General features: G+C 44.2%; 1 protein-coding gene across 1 annotated transcript in view; it reads right to left on the reverse strand.

Annotated features, from left to right (window-relative positions):
• Positions 1-7,974, reverse strand: part of atp11b (ATPase phospholipid transporting 11B) — a 168,099-nt gene extending 160,125 nt beyond the window's left edge. The window contains exon 1 of the mRNA XM_068042349.1: positions 7,595-7,974. Within this exon, the coding sequence (XP_067898450.1) occupies positions 7,595-7,621 (27 nt within the window). The 5' untranslated portion in view covers positions 7,622-7,974. The remainder of the gene's footprint in view (positions 1-7,594) is intronic.
• Positions 7,975-10,914: the final 2,940 nt, after the last annotated feature.

The raw sequence follows: 10,914 nt of genomic DNA on the forward strand, positions 1-10,914 counted from the left end.
TAACGGACCCCTTGAAAACTGACACGCAATCTGATTTTATTTGTTCATGGGATGGGTGTCACTGACAAGGCCAGCATTTATTACCCATCCCTAATTGCCCTTGAGGTGATGAGCTGTTGCAGTTGTTTGGTGTACGTACACCTACAGTGCTTTAGGTCGGGAGTGCCAGGATTTAGCCCCAGCGATGAAGAAACAGCGATGTATTTCCAAGTCTGGATGCTGTGCAACTTGGTTGGAAAGTGATGTTCCCATGTGTCTGTCACTCTTGTTCTTCTAGGAGATAGAAGTCACAGTTTGCAAGGTGCTGCTGAAGTAGTCTTGACAAGTTGCTGCAGTGCATCTTGTAGATGGTACACAATGCAGCCACACTGTGCCAGTAGTGGAAGGAGTGAATGTTTAAGGTGGTGGATAGGGTGCCAATCAAGCAAGCTGCTTAGTCCTGGATGGTGATGAACTTCCAGAGTGCTGTTGGAACTGCACTTATCCAGGCAAGAGGAGAATATTCCATCACACTCCCTACTTGTCCCTTGCAGATGGTGGACAGGCTTTAGAGAGTCATATGGTGCGTTACATACCACAGAATACCCAGCCTCAGACTTGCTCTTGTAGCCATATTATTTATGTGGTTCATCCAGTTAACTTTCTGGTCAATGGTTACCCCCAGAATGTTGATGGTGGGGGATTCAGCGATGGTAATGCCACTGAATGTCAAGGGGAGATGGTTATTACCTGGCACAAATATTACTTGCCACTTATATGCCCAAGCCTGAATATTGTCCAGGTTTTGTTGCAAGCAGTCACAGACTGTTTCATTATCTGCGAAATTAGGAATGGAACTGAGCACTGCAATCGTCAGCAAACATCACCACTTCTGACCTTATGATGGATGGAAGGCCATTGCTGAAGCAGCCGAAGATGGTTGGGCCGAGAACATTTCCCCGAGGAACTCCTGCAGCAATGCCCTGGAGCTGAAAATGATTGGCCTCCAACAAGCACAACCATCTTCTTTGGCGCTAAGTTATGATCCTAGCCAGTGCAGACTTTGTCCAGTTCATGCTGTCTCAACGTCAGGAGCAGTCACTCTCACTTCACCTCTGTAATTCAGCTCTTTTGTCCTTGTTTGGACAAAGACTGTAATGAGGTCTAGAGTGGAATGGTCCTGACATAACCGAAACACGAGTATTGGTGACCAGGTTACTGCTGAATAAGTGCCCCTTGATAGCACTGCCCACATCACCTTCCATCACTTTTGATTTTAACAGAATAGATTGTTCGAGTGGTAATTGACCAGATTGGATTTGTTCTGTTTTTTGTGACTAGGATATACTTGGGAAATTTTCCACATTGTCAGGTAGATGTCGTGTAGCAGAACTGGAACAGCCTAGCCAAAGGCGCAGCTCGTTCTGAAGCAGAGATCTTCAGCATTACAGCCAAGATGTTGTCAGGGCCCATCGCCTTTGCTGTACCAGTGTGTTCAGCCATTTCTTGAAATTGCGTGCAGTTAACTGAATAGGCTGAAGAATGGCATCATTGATGGTGTTGACCTCAGGAGGTCGATCATCTGTAAAGCACTTCTGGCTGAAGATGGTTGCAAATATTTCAGCCTTGTCTTTTGCACTCACATGCTGAGCTCTGCAGTCATTGAGGATGGGGATGTTCATGTTCTCCTCCTCCTATTAGTTGCTTAATTGCCCACCAGCATTCATGACTGGATGTGGCAAGACTGCAGAGCTTTGATCTGATCCGGTGTTTGCGGTACTGTCCATAGCATGCTGTCCCCACTGTTCAGCAAGCATGTTGTCCTGCTTTCACCAGGTTGGCACTTAATGTTTTAGGTACACCTCCGTGCTGCTCCTGGTATGCTCTCCTACACTCCTCACTGAACCAGGGTTGGACCACTGGCTTGATGGTAATGGTAGACTGAGGGGTATGCCAGGTCATGAGGTTACAGATTATGGTGAAATACAATTCTGCTGCTGCTGCTAATAGCCCACAGTACCTCACGGAGGCCCAGTTTTTAGCTGCTAGATCTGTTTTGAATCTATCCAATTTAGCATGATGGGAGTGTCACACAACACCATGGAGGGTGTGCTCAGTGTGAAGGTGGGTCTTCGTCTCAACAAGGACAGTGCAGTGGTCACTCCTACCAATACTGTCCTGGGTGAATGCAGTAAACACAAGTTTGTTAGAATGAGATCAAGTCGATTTTTCCCTTGTGCTGCTTTTATCACCTCCTGCCGCAGGCCCACTCTGTCCTTCAGGACTCAGCTAGCTCAGTCAGTCGTGGTGCTAGAGCTATTTTTGGTGATGGGCATTGAAGTGCCCCATCCAGATCACATGCCGTGCCCTTGCTACCTTCAGTACTACTTCCAAGTGGCTTTCAACATGGAGTATTGATTGATCAGCTGAGGGAGGGCAGTAACTGGTAAAAATCAGCAGATTTCCTTACCCATATTTGACCTGATGCCATTAGACTTAATGGGGTTTGAAGTCAATGTTGAGGACTCCCAGTAAGAATATGTCAAGTTGTTGTTTGACTAGTCTGTGGGACAGCTCTCCCCATGTTGGCACAAGTCCTCTGATGTTAGTGAGGAGGACTTTTAAGGGTCAACTAGGTTAAATGTGCCTTTGTTCTGTCTGGTCCAGAGGTTGACGCCAGGTGGTTCAATCAGTTTTAATCTTATTGGATGTTTTTGTGGCAGTTTGATACAACGGACTGGCTTGTCAGGCCATTTCAGAGACAGTTAAGAGTCAACCACATTGCTGTTGGTCTGGAGACACATATAGGCTCAAGGACAGAAAGTGCAAATCTATTGTGCAAAACACTAATAGTTCCCAGAATGCTCACTTCCACTGGAAACTGAAGTTACTTTCAAAGGGCGATAATAAGGATGCCTGTCAAGTGGCACCGGCACCCAGTAAGGATAGTGTCCCATGCTCAGTGGCAATTGGCAAAGAAGATTCTTATTCAGTTTACCTACAGGCAGGAATTCAAAAGACATTTGATAAGTTTTTAACCAAAGGAGACCCATGTATGACCCAAATGGTACATGTTTTCTTGGGAGTCAGCTTCTAAGCAATGTTAGCTCGTGGTTAACGTAATACAGAGGAACAAAGTACGGCTGAGGATTCAGATTTAGAAAGTGTGTGGGTAGTGCATGCTCAGCAGCACTGCAAACCACTTCCAGCGGTAACCTCCAAAACCCGGAGAGGTGTTGTTTCACGCTAATAACTTACATTTATATAGCATAGCAAGGCACTTTGCCGGAGCGTTAACAAAATTTAACACCAAGGCACACGAGATATTATGGCAGATGAACAAAAGCTTCAAAGAAGTCGGTTTTAAAGGGGCATCTGAAAAGAGAGCGGCAGAAAGGTTTAAGGAAGGAATTCCAGAGCTTACAGCCTCAGCTACTGAAGGCATGGCCACCAATGGCAGAACAATATATATATATATTGTTCTGCCATATATATATATTTTTTTTAAATCAGGGAACTGCAACAGGCCAGAATTAGAGCACAACAAAGATCTGGGATTGTAAGGCTGAAGGAGGTTACAAAGATAGGAAGGCATAGGGTCATGGAGGGATTTGAAAACAAGGATAAGAATTTATAAACAGAAATTGCTCGATGTCAATAAACTTGATGTTTGGAAATTGCTTTAATGTGCACTGGCCCAACAATGCAGAACTTCTACTTGATAGCGAGCTAAATTTCAAATTCTACATATGCTCCAATACCAAGTCCATTTACTGGCATCTGCAAAATTTCACCCTGCCCACGCCCCTACCCCTATCTCACTCACACTGCTACTGAAACACTTACCCATATTTGTTGTCACTTCAAGTTTCAGCTTCTCCAACACCCTCATGAGTTCTGTGCTTCACCCGACACAATCTATAACTCACCCAAAACAGCAGGTCCCACAGTAAATGATAATGAGCTGATTACCAGAAAATAAATCAGCACACATGGATTTTATGCAGGAGAACATTCAATTTTGATGAAAACAGTTAAACCAAAGTTACAGGCTCTCGAGTGATTCAGCTTGTTAACTCTGAATACTGAGTAATACAATTTATATAGAGTTCATCACAGCATTTTAGAAGAGGATAAGCCAAGTACACCAAGTAGGAAGTAACTGAATTTGAGTGAGAAGAGAAAACCAAAGGCAAACAGCTAGGTTTTAAGAAGCATTGAAAAGCACGGAAAAAGCTAGTACAGCAATTCTCGAACAGGATTTCAGAGGTTTAAGTGACTGAAAGATCAGCCTCTGAGGGTGGAACACTTAGTGTTGAACAACAGTAATCCAGAATCAGAATAGAAGGTAGGGCAGAAGAAGTTTTGCCAGAGAGGGAAAAAACTGAACGAGGGCAAAGAGCTTGTTGTTTTTTTGGGAGACAGGGATTCAACAAAGCTGGCCAAGAACTGGTATAATGTATGAGCATAACTTTGACTCGGAGCGGACAGTTCTCGATTAGCTGAAGAGTGGAGATAGGAAGGCCACCGCGGAGTACGTTTAAGAAATTGATCCTAGCCCAAATTTCCATGCCCAAATTATTTATGTATGGCAAACAGATCCCAACAGAAATTCTTGGGCTATGCTGTTATATCTTAATGATCTGAGAAACGTTTATTTTCTTGTCCTGTCTGCATTATCAACCTTTTTTGTAAGTCCAACCATATTACATGAGAATTGATTTTCATACATTTATAAGAATTTGGTTAAATTGGTCAAACATGATCTACTCATCATTTCAGACATGTGATAAGGAATGTTTTTAAAGCAGGCTCTCAACAGATGACACCGAACCTTACTTCACCACCACCTCTCTCAATCCCTTCAACCATCAGGTTGCTTATCTGACATCTGGTTTCGAATGAGTTACAATTTCCTCTAACAAGTCCAAAACCATTATCTTCACTCACCACAAACAGTTCACAACCTTGGCACCTTTTTAACCTTGAGCTCAGCTTCTAGCCCCATACTCTCTCCATCACAAAGACCACCTCCTTCCACCTCCATAACATCACTGGTCTCCAGCCCTGCTTCACAATCTACTGCTGCACTACTCATCTGTGATTTTGTTACCTTCAAATTCAATAATTCTAATGTTGACCCAGCTGGCCACTCATCTTCAGCCCTCCATAAAGGTGAGCTCACACAAAAGTCTGCTACCCACATCTGAACCTGTACCATGTCCCACTCAGCCATTACCCCTGTGCCTGCTGACCTACATCAGCCCCCAGTCTGCCAATGCATTGATATAAAATATTCCCATTCCCACACAAATTTCCCCTCCACCGCCACTGACTCTGCCTCTTATTTCTGTAACCTCCTCCAACCTAAGAACTCTATATTCTTCAACTCCCCAATCCCTTCACCCACCATCAGCAGCTGTGTCTTCAGCTGTTATAGGTCTTTAGCTCAAATGCCCTCTCTAAACCACTCTCTTCCTTTGACACTCCTTACAATGTTTCTTTAACCAAGCTGATAATCATACATCCTAATATCTCCTCCTTTGGTTCAGTGCCCACTTTTGATGTGCTTCCGTGGAGTGCCTTGGGATGTTTTCCTCATTAAAGGTGCTATAGCAATGCAAGTTATTCAACTTTCCTACAAATATTTGTAAATGATTTGTAGCAAATGATTTATGTGATGTACTAATACTACACGCTCCCAAAAGATTCAAATCAAGAGCCTACACTGGCATAGATAAAATAATCACAGTTCTTGGTGTTAGCACAGCTCAGTGCAGCACTCTGGCCTCTGTATCAGGTCATGGATTCAAGCCCTACTCCAGCCATTTAAACACAATTCAAGATGGTGCGTCAGTGCAGCACTGTCAATGTGAGAACGATTCCTTTATTCCTACTTTGTTTCCTGCCTGTTAGCCAATCCTTAATCCGTGCCAGTATATTACCTCCTAACCAATGTGCTTTAATTTTGCTACCCAACCTCCTGTGGGGCACTTTATTAAAAGCCTTCTGAAAATCCAAGTATACTACGTCCACTGGGTCAACTCCCTTTTATCAATTCTGTTAGTAACATCCTCAAACAAATTCGTCAGACATGATTTTCCATTCATAAATCCATGTTGACTATGCCCAATCAGATTATTACCCAAGTGTTCATTTATCACATCCTTCAGAATAGATTCTAACATTTTCCCTACCACTGAAGTAAGGCTAACAGATCAGTAATTTCCAATTTTCTCTCTCCCTTTTTAGTGGGGTGACATTTGCTACATTCCAAACTGCAGGAACCATTTCAGAATCTATAGAATTTTGGATGATCAATGCATCCACTACCTCCATAGCTACCTCTTTCAACACTCTATGATGTAGAATATCAGGTCCTGGGGACTTGTCAACCTTCAGCCCCATTAATTTCTCCAATACACCCTTCTTACAAATACTAATTTCCTTCAGTTCCTCATTCTCCCTAGTACCTTGGATTTCTTGCATCTTCTTCAGTGAAAACAGACACAAAGCAATCATTTAGTTTCTCTGCCATTTCTTTATTCCCCATTATCAATTCTCCTGACTCTGCCTGTAATGGACCCACATTTGTCTGAGCCAAACGTTTCCTTTTTATGTACCTATAGAAGCTGTTACAGTCCATTTTTATGTTTTTGCTAGTTGATATTCATATTCTATTCTCCCTTTATCAGATATAAAAGATATGAAATCAAGTTAGGCAATAAACGGGAGCGGAGATTACATCAGCCATGATCTAATAGAATGCTGGAACCGGATTACGTGGCTGAATAGCTTACTTCTGTTGCTGTCTTTGCCGTTTGTGAAATGTTGCTCTGTTGTTGCTGCTTTTGCTTACATAGCATTGACCAGTCTTCAAAATTAATTGGCTGTCAAGCTCTTTGGGACGCCCTGAAGAAATGCAAGGCTACTCGGAAAATTACAACACGTTTCGAGGAAAGAGAGCTTTTTTCGCAATGAGTGAATCACTTAAGATGTTCATTCCATCTCTCATAGGCGCGGTTTTGATATTTTCCACTGTGGCGTCACAGTTGCTTGCTAAGTCAAAACGATTGAAATGATGTTTAATAACATTCACATACCGCCTAAGCGTGCAAACAACTCACCGATAGCAGATGTACAAGAAAGCAAAAAAAAAACACTGAAAAATAGCCAGCAGCCCGTGAAACGCGTCCTTTCCCAGTACATTTTTTAAAAATCCCAGTGACAGGCCCAGCAACTGGTGTTGGTAAGTAACTTATAAGTGAAAACCCAACTTGAATCACTGACACCTTCAACCCAGGTCAACAATGTTAGAACACTCTAGATTATGTAGAGAATTTTTTTCTAGTTAAAATATCTGTTGCTATAACTCCACCAGAAACTGCGAAATCTAAGTGAGAAGCCATTCCAGTCCCAACCGCCACTTGACAAATAGCAACTTTTCCAACTCTCCAGCCTTCTAAATACCACCGCACACACAGCAGCAGCAGCGCTCCATTAGAAACCACTGTCCCGGGTCTTAACCACACGAAGCGGGCCAGGAAGGAGTCAACAGTCAGTCTCAATCCAGCCACCGGCCGGCTTTACAAACCAGAAGCGGCATTCGACTTACCAGCTGCTGCCGTATCCAGCGGATCATGGTGCTCCAGCAGGGCCGGCAGAGAGAGAGAGAGAGAGAGACAGCGACACCGACTAACTGTACCGCCTTCCCCCCTGCCCTGGTTGCTGATATGTCCAGGCCGCTAGCTGAGGTTCAGCCCCGGGCCGCGGCCTACAGCCGCTCGGTGAGGTTCAGCCCCGGGCCGCGGCCTGCCACTCTGTCACCGCTCGCTGAAGATCAGCCCCAGGCCTGCACTCTGTCGCCGCTCGCTGAAGATCAGGCCAGCACTCTTTCGCCGCTCGATCAGCCCCGGGCCGGCACTCTAGCGGCGGCCTGCACCCTCATCATAAAGTCGCACTAGCCACCGGAAACAGCGCCATGATGTCATCCCACTTCCGCCGAGGGGCGGGACTGCTCAGCAACTTCTTTGTCATGGAAACACCAACATGCGGAATTTGGAGATGCCACCACAGCTTGCATTTATACAGCACCTTCAACGTAATTGAAAACAAGTCTCAAAGAGCGGTTAGTGTCCAAGTTTTGACAGAACCAAATTACGCGACATTAGGACAGGTGACCAAAAGCTTGGTCAAAGAGGTGGGTTTTATGGAACATCTTAAAAGAGAGAGGTGAACAGGACTTCCAGAGCTTAGGGTCGAGGTGCTTGAAGGCACAGCTACCAATGGTGGAGTGGCAAGAGGCTGGAATTGAAGTAGCGCAGATATTTTGGAGGATTGTAGGGCTGGAGGAGGTTATAGAGATAGGGAAAAGTGAGGCCATAAGGAATTAAAAATAAGGATGAGAATTTTAAAAACAAGGTGTTGCTTAGCCAGGAGCAGAGCCCAAAGGTGATGTGTGAACAGGACTGAACAATTTAGGATATGGGCAGCATTGTTTTGACTGAGCTGCAGTTACAGAGGTTGGAGGTTAGAGAGTGGCTAGGAGAGCATTGATATAGTCAAGTCTAGATGTAACAAAAGGATGAATGAGGGTTTCAGCATTGGAGGCAGAGGTGGAGAAGGGCAATATTATGAGGTGGAAGTGGATGGTCTTGGTGATGGAGAGGATATAACCCGTGGAACCACATCCCAGATATTGTCAGCCCTAGTTACTACAGATTATGTTGGTGCTTCATGTTACAATCAAAACAACATCTCTAGTCGACTGAAAGTAAATCATACCCACATCCCATGAATGAATTTTTTAAAAATCAAAGAAATTGAATATTTCAGTTGTTAAAAGATAATTATTTAATTGCACCAACAAACCTGTGGAAATCAAGTAATAAATTGAACTTTACAAGATAAGATAGAAATAACACCTGCAGATGGAATTCGAATACTTTTAGTTGCAAACAACTCCTGCTTAACATGCCTTTAATATTGAGGTAAACTGATAAGTTTAGAGACTGAAGTGTGGAACTTGAACACAATTAAGATGTTCAAAAGTCTTAAGGGGAAAAATTCATTTTCGATCTTCCAACTCATTTTGAGTGTAAACCTCATTTTTGAACAGTCACATCATCTATTGTACTATAAATGTTATATCTGCATGAATTTACCATCTACAGAACTGTGCTTCCTGTTGACACATTCTGGCACTTTTTAATCAACTTTTTCCATTTTAAATTCCTTTGTCCACATTTATAATAAAAACTTTCTGTGTAAACTTGTCATGGTGTAATTACACCTTTTTTGCTTGGTGGCATTGTAAGTTGTTTTGTACCTTGTAGCCTCTCGGCCCATACAGCAGCGAAACTTAAATCAGGATTTTCACGGAAAGGGGTCAGCCCTGACATCAAGACCATATGCAGGTACCGAGCCCACGCAAGCAGGCAGCAGGACTGGAATAGCAATCTTCCCCAAGGCAGCCTCTTAATGGGCCGCTATCAGGCCCACCGTGCTCCAGACAGCCAGCTCAATCAGAGGGACAGCAGCACAGATCCTCAATAGCACCACTGAGATAGGTGGCAACTGCTGAGACAGCAAGGATAACGAGAAGGCGCCTCCACCCTGAGGCGCCTTTACAGAGGAGAAAGACACTTAATTTTTTCTGCTGGGGCCAAGCAGGCGGGCCCCTGCGTCAGGAGCCTGAACCCGCTCCAGCGCCGGAGTTGGGGTCAGCCATTGCTGTCGCCAGCCCCCTCCAGTTCCGACAGCCCCCATTACATACCCCCAATCCCCCCCGCTGCCCCACCGGGGGCCATCTCCATGCAGCTGGCAGCCTCCCCAGTCAGTGACCCGGGAAGATTGCCCTCAATTGTGCTTTTAAGTAGCTAAGTTAGCTGCCCACCTGAATGGCAGGTGGCCGAGTCACTGCCATCCCAATGCGGCTCCCTGGTATTTTACGAGCAACACCGCCCCACACCTCCACCCCCCCGCCCCGCCTCTTAGCCACCCGAAGCCTGTAAAATCTCGCCCTTAGTCGCTACAATCATTCTTTTGCAAATTGCTTTAAATTTTGCTACTTAACTAAATTATAATATTAAATCGAAGCAAAAATAAGGGCAGAATCTATGACTTGAAAATGGTTACTGAATTACATCTGATCCAATTATCCCCTACCCTCTAACTACACTTCATACAAAGACTGCATTTGATCCTTGCTTTCCATATGCAAAACCATGTAAAATCAACTAGATGTTATGTATACTTCTCGTTACTACGTTTACTGGTACACCCAGTATCAAACAAAATAAGTGAAATATTTGTGACAATTTTAAAGCTTCTGAGAACCAATAGCAGCCTCTATATTCCTCACCAAATCTAACTACTCTTTGTGCATTCAACACTTGGCTATTAGTGGGTATAAAACAGACTGAAATGGAAGTGAGCTGCTTAATCTTAAAATTTCTTTGTTCTGGAGGTCTACTAAGCTTTCTTGCACAGCTTATATATCCAATTGGATGGCATGTACATTTTTTTGTGACTCCATCAAATAAGTGGCAAACTATATTTTTTCCTGTGCTGGATTTTTAAACTTATAATATTCCTGCAATACTAAATGCAACAGATAAGGGGTTGACTCACAGGACTACACATAGAACGTTTATTTACTCAACAGTAGACCAGCAGCATGAATATACATTTAGGGTGACAATGGTAATTTAAAGTGTTAAGGAGCTATTCAGAGAGAGCATTATGTACAATCTGAAACGTTGGGCTGGATTTTGTTCTCCCCAGGCGTTGGGCTCCCTGGTGGGGGGGGGGGGCCTGAAGATGCCTCCGGATGAGGCCCACCATGGACCTTGATGCCGGGAGGGCCCGGCCCAATCCTCCCAGCAGCAGTGAGGGTCCGTGGTGGCTCCCCAGCAGCCGGCACTCCTGTACCTT

The sequence above is a fragment of the Heterodontus francisci genome, chromosome 11 (genome assembly GCF_036365525.1).
Source record: "Heterodontus francisci isolate sHetFra1 chromosome 11, sHetFra1.hap1, whole genome shotgun sequence".
Lineage (NCBI taxonomy): Eukaryota > Metazoa > Chordata > Chondrichthyes > Heterodontiformes > Heterodontidae > Heterodontus > Heterodontus francisci.